The sequence below is a fragment of the Tachyglossus aculeatus genome, chromosome 1 (genome assembly GCF_015852505.1).
Source record: "Tachyglossus aculeatus isolate mTacAcu1 chromosome 1, mTacAcu1.pri, whole genome shotgun sequence".
Classification (NCBI taxonomy): Eukaryota; Metazoa; Chordata; class Mammalia; order Monotremata; family Tachyglossidae; genus Tachyglossus; species Tachyglossus aculeatus.
Genome location: NC_052066.1, coordinates 156,652,503 through 156,670,333, shown reverse-complemented (window position 1 = coordinate 156,670,333; position 17,831 = coordinate 156,652,503). Strand labels below are relative to the sequence as shown.

General features: G+C 44.0%; 1 protein-coding gene across 1 annotated transcript in view; it reads left to right on the top strand.

The window, feature by feature from the left end:
• RIN3 (Ras and Rab interactor 3) overlaps positions 1 to 17,831 on the top strand; it is a 130,461-nt gene that overhangs the window by 55,452 nt on the left and 57,178 nt on the right. Inside the window, exon 8 of the mRNA XM_038746053.1 lies at positions 3,975 to 4,089. Within this exon, the coding sequence (XP_038601981.1) occupies positions 3,975 to 4,089 (115 nt within the window). The remainder of the gene's footprint in view (positions 1 to 3,974; positions 4,090 to 17,831) is intronic.

Below are 17,831 nucleotides of genomic sequence, written 5' to 3'. Positions count from 1 at the left end.
GTCCAGAGGGGGAGGGCAAAGTTGAAAAAATATCTGCCAACTCCCCAATAGTTTTCCATCACCCCTCCCTATCTGACTAGTCCAATGCTACTGCCTCCTCTTTCTTCATCTTCTTCCCTGCTGTTTCTCCAGAGAAGGTGTCCCTCCTGCTCTCCATTTCCACACCCTCACTTTGCACCCCTTGACTCATCTCCTCTCCCTTCCCTCACTACTCTCTTCATCCTCTTACTCTGTCAGCTCCTTCCCTCTGCTTTCAAACATGCCTCCTCCTCCACCTCCCACTCCTTAACTGGGAGATTCAAGGCTCAGCTGGGTCCCCTTCTATTCTCCATCTATACCCACTCCCTTGGAGAGTTCATTCACCCCCATGACTTCGTCACCATCTCTAAACAGATGATTCCCAAATCTACATCTCCAGCCCTAATCTTTTTCCTTCTCCACAGTCTCACATTTCCTCCGCCTTCAGGACAGCTCTGTGTGGATACCCCACTGACACCTCAAACTAAACATGACCAAAACAGATTTCCTCATCTTCTCACCCAAACCCTGACCTCCCCCTGATTTTCCCATCGTTGTAGATGGTACCACCAACATTCCTGCCTCACAAGCCCATTTCTCTGGTTTAGAGGTTTAAATAAATGATCCATAAAGGGTCTCTTGTCTTATCTTATGCTGTCAAGTCATCTCCAACCCATAGCGACACCATGGACGCCTCTCTCCCAGAATGCCCCACCTCCATCTGCAATCGTTCTGGTAGTGTATTCACAGAGTTTTCTTGGTAAAAATATGGAAATGGTTTACCATTGCCTTCTTCTGTGCAGTAAACTTGAGTCTCTGCCCTTGGCTCTCTCCCATGCCACTGCTGCCCAGTACAAGTGAGTTTTGACTTATAGAAGATTGCCTTCCACTCAGTATTCATTCATTCATTCATTCTTCAATCATATTTATTGAGCACTTACTGTGTGCAGAGCACTGTACTAAGTGCTTGGGAAGTACAAGTTGGCAACATATAGAGACGGTCCCTACCCAACAATGGTCTCACAGTCTAGAAGGGGGAGACAGACAACAAAACAAAACATGTGAACAGGTGCCAAGTCATCAGAATAAATAGAAGTAAAGCTAGGTGCATATCATTAACTAAATAAAATAAATAGAATAGTAAATATGTACAAGCCAAATAGAGTAATAAATCTGTACAAACATATATACAGGTGCTGTGGGGAGGGGAAGGAGGGGGCTTAATCTGGGAAGGCCTCCTGGAGGAGGTTAGCTCTCAGTAGGGCTTTGAAGGGAGGAAGAGAGCTAGCTAGGCGGATGTGTGGAGGGAGGGCATTCCAGGCCAGGGGGAGGATGTGGGCCGGGGGTCGACGGCGGGACAGGCGAGAACGAGGCACAGTGAGGAGGTTAGTGACAGAGAAGCAGAGGGTGCGGGCTGGGCTGTAGAAGGAAAGAAGGGAGGTGAGGTAGGAGGGGGTGAGGTGATGGACAGCCTTGAAGCCGAGAGTGAGGAGTTTTTGCCTGATGCGTAGGTTGACTGGTAGCCACTGGAGATTTTTGAGGAGGGTAGTAACATGCCCAGAGCATTTCTGCACAAAGAGCAGTAGCCACTGCCCAAGCTAGGAATGGAATTGGGTATGCCTCTACTTGACTCTCTTAGCCAAGACTGGTATAGTATTGGAAACTCTCCAGGTTTGACACTGAGAGGGGAACATAAAGGGTAGCTAGAAGAAAAGTAAGGGATGTAGAGGGAAAGTTACAAATGTTAGCTGGTGCTTTCTAAATGTTAGGGTGGTTGTCAAGGAGGGTAGCTTTTATTTGAGCTGCTTGATAGAGAGAATATTTCCTAACCATCTTCAATAAGGACACCCAGTCCCAGTAACCCTACTGCCACCACTGTCAGAGAAAAAATTATCTGTGTGGACCATATGTCTGGGATCTAATCCTGCAATGTCATTGCTTATATCCTTTTGTTTTAATTTGGATGATGGATAAGGATATTCACAGTAAATAAAATGACAATTAAGAGTTCAGGATGTGCTGGTAATTTTCAAGGGCAAAGCTTACCTTGCTTAATAGTGTTTTGTGCAATGAGACCACTGAACCAGATGTTTTCATTACTTCCAATGCCACTGTTAAAGGCAGTCACTCCTCCCTGTCATACAGATGAATCACGTCAATTTATTTGGCCACTCAAATACTAAGTGAGCATACCTTTGGGTTTTTTTTAATGCTATTTATTGAGCACTTACTATATGTCAAGAACTTCTTTAAGTGCTGGGATTGACACAAACTAGTCAAATCAGACACTGTCCTTGTCCCACATGGTACTCCTGGCCTTAGTAGGAGGAAGAACAGCATTGAATCCCCATTTTTCAGTTGAGGAAACTAAGGCATGGTCAAAAGCAGGCAAATGGTGGAGCCAGGATTAGAACCCACGTCCTCGGGCTCCCTGGCCCATACTTTTTCCACTAAGCCACACTGCTACCTTTTCCTAAGGGAGGGGTTTCCTGACTATAAATTTTGCATTCCTGAGACTTTATTGCATGTATTGTCCATGAGGTAATATCAGCCTATGGTGCCTTTCTCAGTGTTCTGGTTACCCAGCCCATCTCTATGTTTCTTTATTTTTTAGTGGAGTCAAGAATCAGTCAATAAATCAATTGTATTTATTGAGTGCTTACTATGTGGCTTCAGTGCTGCAGCCGGGTAGCACACAGTATTTATATGGCAGTAGAGGCGTGAGGAATGCTGAGGTTGAGTTCAGTCTTCCCCTGGAGCATATTTTAGGGAAGTAGCATGGTGTAGTGGATAGAACCCAGGCCTGAGAGTCAGACGGTCATAGATTCTAATCAATCAATCAATCAATCAATCAATCGTATTTATTGAGCGCTTACTGTGTGCAGAGCAGTGTACTAAGCGCTTGGGAAGTACAAGTTGGCAACATATAGAGACAGTCCCTACCCAACAGTGGGCTCACAGTCTAAAAGGGGGAGACAGAGAACAAAACCAAACATACTAACAAAATAAAATAAATAGAATAGATAAGTACAAGTAGAATAAATAAATAAATAAATAGAGTAATAAATATGTACAAACATATATACATATATACAGGTGCTGTGGGGAAGGGAAGGAGGTAAGATGGGGGGATGGACAGGGGGACGAGGGGGAGAGGAAGGAAGGGGCTCAGTCTGGGAAGGCCTCCTGGAGGAGGTGAGCTCTCAGTAGGGCCTTGAAGGGAGGAAGAGAGCTAGCTTGGCAGATGGGCAGAGGGAGGGCATTCCAGGCCCGGGGAATCCCAACTCTGCCACTTGTCTGCTGTGTGACCTTGGGCAAGTCACTTCACTTCTCTGTCCCTTAGCTACATCATCCAGAAAAAATGGTGATTAAGACTCTGAGCCCCACATGGGACAGGGACTATGTCCAATTAGATTTGCTTATATCCATCCCAGCACTTAAATACAGTGCCTGGCACATGGTAAGCGCTTAACAAATACCATAATTATGTGCAGATCATTGTATTAAGTGCTTGGGAAAGTAAAATACAACAGAGCTGGTACACACAAGGAGATTACAGCATACAGTGGGAGACTGACATTGAAGTAGATTAGGGATAAGGAAGATTATAGAGTATAAGAATAATTACATAAGTACTGTGGAGATGTGATGAGTATCAAAGTTCTTAAGGGTTATCCAGCCAACTGCATAAAGTTGATGCAGAGGGGAGGGCGGAGAGGGGAAATAGAGATGAAATAAAGAATCTCTACTCAACAAATCTATGCTCTTTTGCTCTCCTAAAGATTTAAAATGCCTACCATCCTGACTTAGCTGGATGTTATTTGTTGCTGTTGTTCAGAATAGAATTGCAATAAAATATTGTAGGGGTGAAATCTAGGATCTCTTACGGTAAGAGATAAACTTTAAATTCATAGCTCATCTCAGTGACTTTTCTTCAACTACTCTCTCTCTTTCAGATATTCCTGGTTTGGCGGGATGGAAATCTAAAAAACATGATTCTCTCAGTCCACTTTCCCTCCTTGAATGATGCTTCTGACATACTAGAATACAACATTAAAGAAGAAAAATCAAGTAAGTACATGAATCTTTCCTTTACCTGCCTCAGACCAAACAGCGTGTATACATTCTGACCACATTCATTGGCACAAAAACTGTTCTAAATATAAATGTGTTTAATCCTCTAGCAATCAGGTGTGGTTACAGCTGTACACTGACTCTGGTCAAGATAGGTTTGCTTTGATCTTGATGCACCATTAAAGCTGAATTAAAATTTCCGCTCCCCAGTGTTAGGGGTTATTTCCTTTTGCTTTACCGTGGCTTCATCAGAGTTTCCTTTGGGTAAGAAGATGGCAACTTGCAAAGGATAAACAGGAGGGCTCGGGTCTCAGCTAGAGGAGGTCCTCACAGACCCTCCTGGGTAGAGCATATTACTAGACTGCAAGCTCGCTGCGGGCAGGGAATGTGTTACCAACTCTGTTGTATTGTACTCCCCCAAGTGCTTAGTACCGTGCTCTGCACACAGTAGGTACTCAATCAATATGATTGGTTGGTTGATTGAGTAAGGAACCTGAGCACTTGGAAGAAGATTTTTCCTGTCAGATCATAGAGACGGGACTTGGGCAGGTGGAGAATAATAATAATTATGGTATTTGTTAAGGGCTTACAATGTGCCAGGCACTGTACCAAGTGCTGGGGTAAATACAAGCAAATTGGGTTGGACACAGTCCTTGTCTCACATGGGGTCACAGTTTCAAGCTCCATTTTACAGATGAGGTGACAGGCCCAGAGAAGTGAGGTGACTTGCCTAAGGTCACACGGCAGACAAGGGTTGGAGCCGGGCTTAGAACCCGTGACCTGCTGACCCCCAGGCCCGTGCTTTATCTACTACACCATGCTGCGTCTCAACAAGGGTAACCATCCCCAAACACTGCAAAATTATCTGCAGAAAACCTTCAGGGATGAGGGGAGGGACACAGACCTTTCTCAAATAAGACCACCCTTCTTTTAAATGAGTTCAGCTGAAGAATATTGAGCCCCAACATTATGAAGTCTACAGAGCTGCCAGCCCCACAGAAAAGGCAGAGGAATTTCCGGGGATCCAAGTGAAAGGAAGGAGGCTCAGGAAATCCTCATCTTGCCTCCTGCTTGCTCTGGCATTATTCCCCTCCCCAAGGATGCTGGTTCAGGCTGGGGCCAGACCAAAAATCCTCTGGTTTGGACTGTGGAGTGGGGCTGGAGATTCCACATCGGGTCAAAAAAGCTCCTGTCCACCTGCGCACCTGAAGAACTTTAGGGGCCGGGTTAGGCTCTGTGATTGTGGTTGGTATTGATTGGACAGAGCAGTAAAAGGAGACATTTGGGAGCATCCAGTAGGAGTAAAATTTGGACCAGAACCGAGTCCTACATGCCCTGGAGCAGACCTGAATTCAGAAGTTGATCCAAATTGAGATTAAAAGCACAAAAAGAAGAAACACTGCCGCAGCTGCCTTGGTGCAGCAGAAGACTCTTAAGGGTGTACTGGGGGTGGGAGATGTTGGGTGTTGCATCATACTCTCCCAAGTGCTTAGTACAGTGCTCTGCACATAGTAAGCACTCGGTAAATACCATTGATTAATTGTAACTAGAAAAACACCCAGCTTGTGCGGGGTGGAGGGCCATTTTCTCCATTTTCTCCTTGTTTAACTGTGCAGCCTGAGTGTCCCCAAATGGTCTCTCTTCAGTCCTAACTCCCAGAAGACCTCCACAATATTTCCTGGCCTTTTTCTAGCCCAAAAGAAGCCCCAGAATTAGGCATGTTCCCCAGGCTTCATAAAGATGGTAGTCCACTCCTGAGAATTCTGTAATCGTGCAGACTAACAATCAGTCAATCAACGAGGAAGCAGCATAGCCTTGTGTACAGAGCATGGGTCTGGAGCCAGATGTCATGGGTTCTAATCTCGGCTCCACCACTTGTCAGCTGTGTGAACTTGGGTAAGTCACTTAACTTCTCTGTGCCTCAGTTACCTCATCTGTAAATTAGGAATAAAACTGTGAGCCCCATATGGGACATGGACTCTGTCCAAACTGATTTCCCTTTGAAGCAGCATGGCTTAGTGGAAAAAGCATGGGCTCAGGAGTCAAAATGTCATGGGTTGTAATCCCGGCTCCACCACTTGTCTGTTGTGTGACCTTGGACAAGCCACTTAACTTCTCAGTGCCTCAGTTACCTCATCTGTAAAATGGGGATTAAGAATGTGAGCCGTGCGTGGGACAACCTGATTATCTTGTATCTATCCCAGTGCTATAACAGTGCTTGGCACATAATAAGTGCTTAACAAATACCATAATAATAATTAATAATACAGAGCCTGGTGCACACTAAGCATTTAACAAATATTACTTCTACTACTATTAATAATAATAACTATTTCTTGAGTGCCCACTGGGTGTAGAGCACTATACTAAACACTGGAAAGTACAATAGAGTTCATGTAGATGATCCCTGCCCTCAAGGTGTTTAAAGTTTAGTGAGGGAGAAGAACACTAAATTAACTTAAAGATGGGGGCAAGAAGGAAAGGGGATATTGTCCTAGGTCAGTGAAAAAGTAATCGGTATGTCAGATAAGTACATGAGTACTATGGCAAATTGTGAGTTCCTTAAGTGCACAGATGGTATTTGAGGGTACAGAATCTGAGGAGATTAGAAATTTATTGGAGAAGACCTCCTGGAGCAAGTGAGATTTCAGAAGGGTGTTGAAGATGCAAAGAGCTATGGTCTGTTGGCTAAAAAGGAGGATATAATTCCAGGTGAGTGGGGAGGGTGTGACCAAGAGAGCAGAGTTGGAAAAGACAAGGACTGGGTATGGTGAGCAGGTGATCTTGAGACGAACAAAGTATCAGTGGTGGGATACAGTGGAATACAGTGGATAAGTGCTTGGCACATAGTAAGTGCTTAACAAATGCCATCATTATTATTATAAGAAGCAGGGAAAGAGATGATTGAGTGCCTTAAAGGCAGTGGTCGGGTATGCCTGCTTAATAGGAAAGTTATCATTGCAGGTTTTTGAATATTTGGGAGAGGTGTTTTGGAAAAGTGATCCAGGCAGCAGAGTAAAGTATGGACTGGACAGAAGAGACTGGAGACGGGGAGACCAAAGAGGAGACTGATGCAATTCAGTAACAGCCAGTTGCATGGAGAGGAAAACGTGGATCCTGGAATGATTGGGAAGGGAAAACCAACAGGATTCAGCCACCGATCATTTATAGGGGTTGAAAGAAAGGGAGGAGTCAAGAATAATGCCAAAACCGTAGGCTTCAGAGATGGGGAGTAGGTTGGTGTTTGGGCCTGTCATGGGAAAGATAGGCGGAGAAGTTGAGTGGGGAGAGGAAAACAAGAAGTGCAGTTTTAGATGTATTTAGCATCAGTGATTTTTATTGAGTACTTACTGTGTGCAGAGCACTGTACTAATCAATTCGGAGAGCATTGGTATACATGTCCCCTGCTCCCAGTGAGCTTGCAGGCTAGAGGATGAGCTTACAGTCCAGTCTTGAGTGTAGTGGGCAAGAAGAAACAGGCCCCCAGGGGCTTGGCAAAAATTTGGGGTGGGTGCCTACTCTAAAGCCAGGATCAGGGCTTTGGCTGGAGGAGTGGAGGTGAGGGCTACTACTTCTGTAGGTTGGCTCGTTTAAGCCTAACCCAGCCCTGGAACAGCTAGTAGACTGCAGCCTTAAGCAGACTCTTCCCTTTGCCACATGGAAACTGTTTCTCACACAATAATGATAATAATAATAATGGTACCAGTTAAGCACTTACTCTGTGCAAAGCACTGTTCTAAGCTCTGGAGGGGATACAAGGTAATCAGATTGTCCCACGTGAGGCTCACAGTCTTAATCCCCATTTTACAGATGAGGGAACTGAGGCACAGTGAAGTGAAGTGACTTGGCCAAGGTCACACAGCTAAGTGGCAGAGTGGGTTTAGAACCCATGACCTCTGTCTCCCAAGCCCGGGCTCTTTTCAATGAGCCACGCTGCTTCTCCTCACAAGAACACCTACACTGAGCTCTCTTTCAGTTTTGAGGGTTTTCTTCTAGAGAGAGGGACAAACTGGGTGAGGAAGCTAGGCCTGTGAGAAACTTGTCTATTTTCACTCCCAGCATCCTTGTTTCAAGTTCCTCCAAACCTCACTTAACCAATCAACATGATCATTTTGACCCACCCAAATTGCGTATTCCTCAAGAGTCTCATTGACTTTGTAATCTTGTCAGGCTTGGGATTGATTTTTGAAAGGCACAAAGGTGGTAAAAGTTTACCTCAAAGAATAATAATAAGACCTGCGACATGCCCTTTCAAGTTATTGGGCTTTAGTATTTGTGCATGGGGTTTTCGCAGCCTGACTGGTTGACTTTAGCTTTGGAGTTTGGAGTTCTCAGAAACCGCAGTTAAAACTGGCCCACAGATTTATTCTTTATTGACACATTCAACCTGGCTCCAATGTATTTTGATGCATGAAAGGTTTGGGGAAGAGATAGTTAAATCTGAGACCCTCCACACAAACTGGAAAACTGGCAGTTTTCTGTAGTGGGTGAGGCTTTATATTCTCACCCAAGTATCTGTTCTATACCTGGGATTTGGTACTGGTTACTCAAGGAGCTTCAGTAAGCTTAGGATGAAGCAGATAGAGAAAGGGAAATCCTTGGTCTAGTCCACAAGTTAATTGCATTATTTATGGAGTGCTTACTATGTGCTTAGTATGGTGCTAAGCAATGCGTAGGAAGACAATCAGATCAGACTCCATCCCTGTCCCAAACAGGGCTTGCACCAGGTTAAAGCAGCATGGCCTACTGAAATGAGAATGGGCCTGGGACTCAGAGGACCTGTGTTCTAATCCTGACTCTGCCACCAGCCTGCCATGTCTTTGGGCAAGCCACTTAACTCCTGTGCTTCAGTTTCCTCAACTGCAAAATGGGGGTTAAATACCTCCTTTTCCTCCAACTTCAACTGTGAGCCTGATGAGGGATGGACTGTATCCAACCTGATTGCCTTCTACCTACCCTAGCACTAAGTGCAGTGCTCGGCTTCTTCTCCAAATGCCGTTGAGTCCTTTCCGATCCATAGCGACTCTATGGACACACCCTCTTCAGAACATCCCATCTTCTGTCATAAAGTCGTTCTGGTATGTGTATCCATAGAGTTTTCTTGTGGAAGTGGTTTACCATTGCCTTTTCCAATGCAGTAAAAACTTAAGTCTCTGCTGTTTTCTTTGATCAGTGTTTTGATCACTTGATCATCCGCCTTTGATTCTTTCCCATGCTGCTGCTGCTCAGCACAGGTGAATCAACTTTGACGCTTTGGCTTAGCCCTTTCCATTATGGGTAGCCCTATATGGCATAGCTCTAAGCTTCATCAGCATACACAGACTCTCCTGCCATGATAAGGCATCGATTCATAGGATCTTGTGCTTGGTGCATAGTACGTAATTAATAATTGTGGTATTTGTTAAGCTCTTACTACATGCCAGGCACTATACTAAGCACTGAGACGGATACAAGCAAATCGGGTTGTACAAAGTCCCTGTCTCATGTGGAACTCATAGTCTCAATCCCCATTTTACAGATGAAATAACTTAGCAGGGAGAAGTTAAATGACTTTCCCAAGGTCACACAGCAGACAAGTGATGGAACCAGGATTAAAACTGAAGACCTTCTGAATCCCAGGCCTGGGCTCTATTCACTTCACCATGCTTTTCTAGTGGGGGTTTTTTAATCTCCACTGAATTTTGATGACCCACATCTCTGCTTGTGAGGCAACCTTCTTTGTTCTTAAGCGGTTTGAGGTCCTTAGCCCAGTACTGCCGTCCCACAGTTTCTCGATCTCTTCTCTGCAGCTTACCCATCTTACGAATAGGGTAGAGTGTAAATCCTTACTGCCTTCTGGGGGTGTCTAGCAGGCAACAACCCAGGCAGTAAGAGGGGGCACTGAGACTAAGCTCATGATGCTAGCAGATCAGACAGCCCAATATAAATACATTCTGAGCGACAACAAAATTCAGATTCCAAAACCCACCTTTTGGATAGCTCCAGTCTTGATAGCTCAGGCTAGATGGTGTTGGCATTTATTAAGCACTTACTATGCGATAACTATTGTACTAGAATCAGCTCATACACAGTCCTTGTCTCACAAGAGGCTCACAATCTCAATAGAGGAAATGTGCACAAAACAATAAGAAGGAATTGGGAATGGTGATGAATTGTAAATTCAACAGCCCAAGATATCAGTGTTACAATAAGCAGTGAAATGTCAGTCAATCAATCAGTGGCATTTATCGAGCACTTACTGGGTTTAGAACAGTGTACTAAGTGCTTTAGAGAGTAGAAACCAATAGAATTAGTAACAGTCAGTGGTATTTACTGAGCACTTACTACGTTCAGAGCATTGTACTAAACACTTAGGAGAATACATAGTGGGCAGACACATTCCATGTCCACAATGAGCTTAACTGACTACAGAAGAAGACAGATTTTAATATAAATGAATAATTTATAATCATAATTTCTAAATATGGCACTATCAGAAGGTCCTTGCTCAGGCTGCTAACTACTTCATGCGGCTCCTATGGTGGCCAGTGTAGGACTAAAGCATGTGGACTCAGTGCTGCATGGGAATAACCTGCTACCCCTCTCTGCTACCACAGGGAAGAGGGGATGCTCTGGCCCTAACTGGAAGTTGACCGATGATCTGGAGGACTCATGTAAAAAGAGCCGGTGGGCAGAATTTATTTTTGAATGGTGCTATCGCCCTCACCCTTCACTCTAATTCATTCATTCACTCATTCAATCGTATTTATTGAGCACTTACTTTGTGCAGAGCACTGTACTAAGCACTTGGGAAGTACAAGTCAGCAACATATAGAGATGGTCCCTACCCAACAACAGGCTCACAGTCTAGAAGGGGGAGACAGACAACAAAACAAAACATGTAGACAAGTGTCAAAATCATCAGAATAAATAGAATTATAGCTATATGCACATCATTAACAAAATAAATGGAATAGTAAATATGTACAAGTAAAAGTAAAGTTAAACACCTGAATTAGCCTATGGCAAGAGACATGAGATGGTAATCTTCTCCACCAGACAGTCGGTTCCTTGAGGGCAGGGATCATGTCTACCAACTCCATTGTATTGCAGTTTCCTGAGTGCTTACTACAGTGCTGTGCAAAAAGTCAGGGCTCAGTAAACACCTTTGAACGATTGAGCTTAACACCATCTCTGGAGGCTGGAGAGGAAATTTCCCCATGGACTTTCCCCTTGTCTTGTCTAATGCCATCGAGTCTACGCCTTTTATAATCCTCCTTCCTACTCAGGTAGCCCTTCCACATAAAGAAAAGATCATGCGAAATGCCATTAGTGGGTCCATCCAGCCCAATATTCTATCACTGACAGGGCTAACAATGATCAATCCATTGCTAGTATTTATTGAGTATTATTTATTGATTATGGTATTTGTTAAACGCTTACTACTAGGCGCTGGGATAGATACAAGGTAGTCAGGTTGTCCCACATGGGGCTCATAGTCTTAATCTCCATGAGGTATCTGAGGCACCGAGAAGTTAAGTGACTTGCCCAGGGTCACACAGCAGACAAGTGGCAGAGCCAGGATTAGAACGCATGTCCTCTGACTCTCAAGCCCATGCTCTTTCCACTAGGCCATGCTGCTTCTCTCCTGTACCCAGAGGACTGTACTTAAGCCATGTAAATATTCTTATACTCTACTTCCCCTATCCATAATCTATTTTAATGTCTGTCTTCCCCCTGAAGACTGGAAGCCACTTGTGGATGGGGATTGCATCTACCAACTGTTGTATTATACTCTCCGGAGCACTTAGTAAGTGCTCAATAAATACCACTGATTGATTCATGGGAGAATTGGAGTTAGTAAACATGATTCCTACTCTCTGGAATCTTCCAATATAGTGGGATGCTTGGCAGAATTGCATGTTAGTTACCTTCCTAGGCAGAGATCCTAATCATCCATCCATACATCTGACATCCTTAACTTTTCTTCTACACTCCTAACATTTCCTCTAGTCAGCCATTACAAGTTCACATCTGTGAATATATCTTCTCCCTTCTTGGACCTACTGACACTTTTTTGGTCTTCCCAACTTGCTGTGGTAACAACCATGCTTTTAAAAATAATTTTACTGTATTTTGGGTTGAATTGCCCTGCTCTTATTCTAAAGGAGTTGTGGTGAAATACTAATCAACTCTGAAAACATGAAGTAAGGAGGTCCGGTAGAGGAGAGGAAATGAAATTTGTGGTGGAGTGGATTTGAAGAAATATTACTCTTGATTTTTTCTGAAAATGACATCTAGATTCCCCCAATCCAAACCCAAATCACAAAGTTTGTTACCAGTTCTCCATTTTGAGCTCAGTGAAACAGCTCAAATCTTTTTTCAAACACTTTCAGTTCTGCTAAATCTAAGACACATTATGCTATGAGCTTCTTTTCCTTCATGTCCCCATGTGACTCCAGATAAATTTTATTTAAATATTTTGGGTCCATTTACATAAAACCCATCAAAACATCACTTGATAAGAACAATGTGATATATCATGGGCCTTTTAAGTTTTTCTGTTAGTTTTTCCACAGCCTGTTCTTTCAAGACCAAGGTGTGACATTTTGCTATAGGAAAGTGGAAAACACTTTGGTAAGATTTTTGTCATATTGTTCAAAAATTAAAACCAGATCACCAGCCACTTACCACCCCCTGCTGACAAAGTGCCATTATATTGTTCACTCCCCTATAACAGGAATCAAGAATCTTTTCTTGACTTCTCCATTGAGTCCTTGCAACCAACTTGCACAGTGTTCTGTATGTATTTTTAAGATCGTCTTCTGCTGCCCACCAGTAGGATAAAGACAAAGGAAAGATGGGTGTTAGAGATTCGTTGATACCCGTTCTGGAAAGTCAGACCCTCTAACCAGTGGTTTTCACAGTCTGGGAAAATGACACAATCATGGCCAATTTTATTTACAATTATTTTGGACAGTGGGTATGTGATGGAACTTATACATTGGCCATATCTCCACAGTTAGTAAGATCCATTTGCATAGCAAGCTAACCCTTGGTTCATTTACTTATTTTGGCCAGGGCCTGGGAGGGAAAGTCACCTGAAGTCTGGGATAGACCTTTGTTAATAAAATTAAAGAGCTGCAATTGATTCCTTAATATGGTGGCTCAGGATTCTCCATGAAAATGCTGGGGCAACAGCATGGTGTAGTGGATAGAGCACAGGCCTGGGAGTGAGAAGGTCATGGGTTCTAATTCCGGCTCCACCACTTGTCTGCTGTGGGACTTTGGGCAAGCCACTTCACTTTCCTGTGCCTGTTACCTCATCTGTAAAATGGGGATTAAGACTGTCAACCACATGTGGGACAGGGGCTGTGCCCAACCCAATTTACTTATATACATCCCAGCCCTTAGTACAATGCCTGGCACATAATAAGCTTAACATATATCATAATTATTGTTATTGTAGGGAAAGTTAGCAAATTGGATCTATTTTCTTTTCATACACTATTGTAAACTGGGTTTTCAGGGCATTTGAAGAGAACTAAAGTGGTGTATAGAGAGCCGTGATATTAGAGGTAAATCTGAATTGCATCTAGAGGCAGGGAGGTCTACTAACAGAGTACTGGACTGAGAATCAGCATATATGGCATTTAGCCTTAACTCTCCGCTGGATCACCGGGTGAGTTTTGGAAAGTCTTTTTTTACCTCTCTCTAATTGATTCTCCTCTGTAAAAAATGGGGATAGTAATACCTGTCTGCACCTCAGTGAGATAGTATGTTAAAACCCAGTGGTATTTATTAAGTGTTTACTGTATGCACAGCACCACCACCAGTTCAGATCACTGGCCTTTTCAGAAGATTGGAGGTTCTCAGAAGACCAGAGAATGTGACAGTTTCCCAAGAGAAATTTGTACCTCCCTCTTTCTGCACTCAAATTTGTTGCCTCTGGCACCCGTCTCTAAATAATCTTAGGTGCTGGATAGTCATAGGAACTCAAGAGAGCATTGTTCATGATCCTGATAAATATTTAAAGATTCTGTGCCCAGAACTGGGAAGACCAAAGAAAGGAGCCCTTTCCCGAACGTTCTTTGCTCGACCTTGGAGCAGTGTTACTCCAAAGTTGTTCTGTTTTGGGAAACTGAGGTATACCTTCCTTACAGTGCTTAACTTCCCCTTCCCCTCCTCCTCCCACCCCCAATCAGTAAGGAAGCTATTAGAGGAAAAAACCTGTTTTCTGGAAAGTACCAAAGATAGGAACAGGCAGTTTAAGGTTTATTTATGTTCTTGCAGTGAACATCTTTTTACCTCTAAAGGGTCAAAGGATTCTTTGTGCTCATGGATTTGAGTCATAATCTGGTTACCTAGGGAGCTTTTCCACTATCTCATGTGTGTCCTCTCTTTAGCTGCTTCAATCTTGGTTTTCAGTTGTGGAAACTTTAGGCTTACTCAGCCTTGTGGAATTTTCCCATATGGAGGAATGTTCCTTTAACTCAGTCACCCTCTAGTCACACCAGCTTCACATTCTTTGAGCATATTCCTCACTCCAGTGGGCTTTGAGCTTGGGAAGCATATTCTGGGCTACACAACAAGAATAATTCCCCATTGACTAATCCCAAGGAAGTCTGGCCACATGGATATCACTCAATAAAATTGTAAAAATTTCCTTAGGAATTGGTTGCGGAGGGGGAAGGGAGGGGAGCAGTGCAAGGACAAGAGAGGGAGAGATATTCCTGAACAATGTATAATCCTTAGAAGGCATACATTTTACTTCCTATATTAAAAGATGATCTCATAACCTAAAGAACCCTGGAATTACCCTAGGAGTCTGCGGTTATGATATGGAGGCAAAAGTGACTGATACAATTGTGGAAAAAGAGCCAACTTCTCGTGGAAAAGGAGAAGTGATAGTTTCCTATGTCAGGAAGGATCCTCAAAAAGTTTGGAGAAAAGCTGATGTGATTTCACCTCCTCCAGGAGGCCTTCCCAGACTGAGCCCCTTCCTTCCTCTCCCCCTCGTCCCCCTCTCCATCCCCCCCATCTTACCTCCTTCCCTTCCCCACAGCACCTGTATATATGTATATATGTTTGTACATATTTATTACTCTATTTATTTATTTACTTTATTTGTACATATCTATTCTATTTATTTTATTTTGTTAGTATGTTTGGTTTTGTTCTCTGTCTCCCCCTTTTAGACTGTGAGCCCACTGTTGGGTAGGGACTGTCTCTATATGTTGCCAATTTGTACTTCCCAAGCGCTTAGTACAGTGCTCTGCACATAGGAAGCGCTCAATAAATACGATTGAAGATGATGATAATGATTTGGTGACAGACCAAAGATGGAGGTTGAAAGAGAGGGAGCAGTCAAGGATAATATGAGGCTTGTGGGTTTCAGAGACAATTAATTAAGTAATTAGGGTATTTCTTGAGGGGCTATTGTTCTAAGCACTGGGGTGGATACAAATTAGGCTAGACACCATCCCCGTCCCTTATAGGGTTTACAGTGGTAGTAAGGAGTAGGATTTAATCTCTATTTTGCAGGTGAGGAAACTGAGGCCCAGAGAAGTGAAGTGACTTGCCTGAGGTTACACGGCAAACAAGTGGCAGAGCTGGGATTAGAACCCAGATCCTCTGAATCCAGGCCCATGCTCTCCACTGCTTCTTTAGTTTAGTTAAAAGAGTATGTGGGGAAGGATTGTTTTCTGATTGGGAGTTCCCTTACTTCTGTCCATTGGTCTTTTAAATGGCTCCCAGTGGCTCCTTTTTGGCTGTGAGCTCCAAAGCAGATAAGATGCCACTTGGAGCCAGACTTGTCCCAGAGCAGTCCACAGTGGGCAGCAGCCCATGGGAATTTTACCTGCTCTATAGTTCTTTCTTCCCACTGAGGAATGAGAGAAAAAGAACTCCCAGTTCCCCAGACCTGAGCATATCCACTAGAAAGTAGCAACGGGTCATCCAGCCTAATCAGCATCTGAATGGCTACACTGATAACCTTCACCTGCAACCCTTTTTTTTTTTTTTGAGGGCTCCAAACCTACTCAGTCTCCTGGACTGAATATTCAAACCTCTTCCATTGTTAGGCTAAATTCCCCCCTCTTACGGCTCCTTTCCTGCCTTCTTTTGCAATGCAGAAATGTAGTTCCAGGTTTAACTACTGTTTCATCTCCAGATTCTTAAGGTTCTGAAAGCAAAAGGCTTTCCTTTGAACCGAAAGTATCCAGATCTCCCTTAGTGTCAACAAATTGAGTCTCCTCAATAGAGTGAACTTGTGCCCAGGGCATATCCAGGTGCCCATGGGGGCCTCTGAGTTGTGAGTTGTGGGTTGGAATAGAAAGTTTAATATGGACCTTCACAAAATCACTACCAGGAGGCCGTGGCCTGTGACCAGATGACTTGTGGTAGTTTTTTATTTTGTGGTATTTATTGAATGTTTACTGTGTGCAGAGCACTGAACTAAGCACGTGGAAAAGTGGATTGGAAGAGAGTTGGTAGACAAGAGTCCTGCCCACAGAGAGATTACAGTCTAGAGGGGGAGACAAGAATTTAAATTACAGAGAGGGGAAGTGGAAGAGTATAGGGATATGTACATAAATGCTATGAGGCTGAGAGAGAGGTACATTTTAAGTGCTTACGGGATACAGATCCATGTGGTGAGGGAGAGGGATTAGGGGAAAGAGGGTTAGCCAGGGAAGGCTTCTTGGAGGAGTTTTGATTTTAGGAGGGCTTTGGAGGTGGGGAGAGTGTTGGTCTGAATAGGGTAGGGGGAGCTTCAGACAAAAGGGAGGATGAGGGCAAGGGTTGTTGTGGACAAATGAGAAGGTGGTACTGAGAGCAGTTTGGTGTTAGAGCAGGAGGGTATGTGGGCTGGATTGTAGTGGAGGATCAGTAAGGGAGAGATGATTGAGGGCCTTGAAGCCAGTGGTAAGGTGTTTCTGTTGCAGAGGTGAACTATTGGAGGTTTTTGAGAAGTGAGACGAAATGAACTGAATAGTTTTTGTTATCGACAAGTAGGATGCAAAATAGGGTAACTCGGTGTAAATCGGCCACAGGGTTCTTGTACCCAGGGTGGTGACGTAGATAGGAAAAATGACTTGGAGACATGAGTTCAGATAGAGCAGCAAAGATGGAAAGTGGCTACCTGCCCGTTCACCTCCCGGGAGAGGTACGAGTGACAAGCAGCCCCGATCCCAATATCACTGTGTCTTTTATTGAGTTACAGTAACATGGGGGTGGGGCATTTGGAAATTTCAGGAATTCAATTGGGACCGGCAGGGTGTTACAAATTATCTTTGTTCTCCATTCCTACGGCCTTGTGCAACATGTCCAAGACTGAACTCCTTGTCTTCCCTCCCAAACCCTGCCCTCTCCCTGACTTTCCCATCTCTGTTGACGGCACTACCATCCTTCCCGTCTCACAAGCCCGCAACCTTGGTGTCATCCTCGACTCCACTCTCTCATTCACCCTTCACATCCAAGCCATCACCAAAACCTGTCGGTCTCAGCTCTGCAACATTACCAAGATCCGCCCTTTCCTCTCCATCCATACCGCTACCCTGCTCGTTCAAGCTCTCATCCTATCCCGTCTGGACTACTGCATCAGCCTTCTCTCTGATCTCCCATCCTCGTGTCTCTCCCCACTTCAATCCATACTTCATGCTGCTGCCCAGATTGTCTTTGTCCAGAAACGCCCTGGGCATGTTACTCCCCTCCTCAATAATCTCCAGTGGCTACCAATCAATCTGCGCATCCGGCAGAAA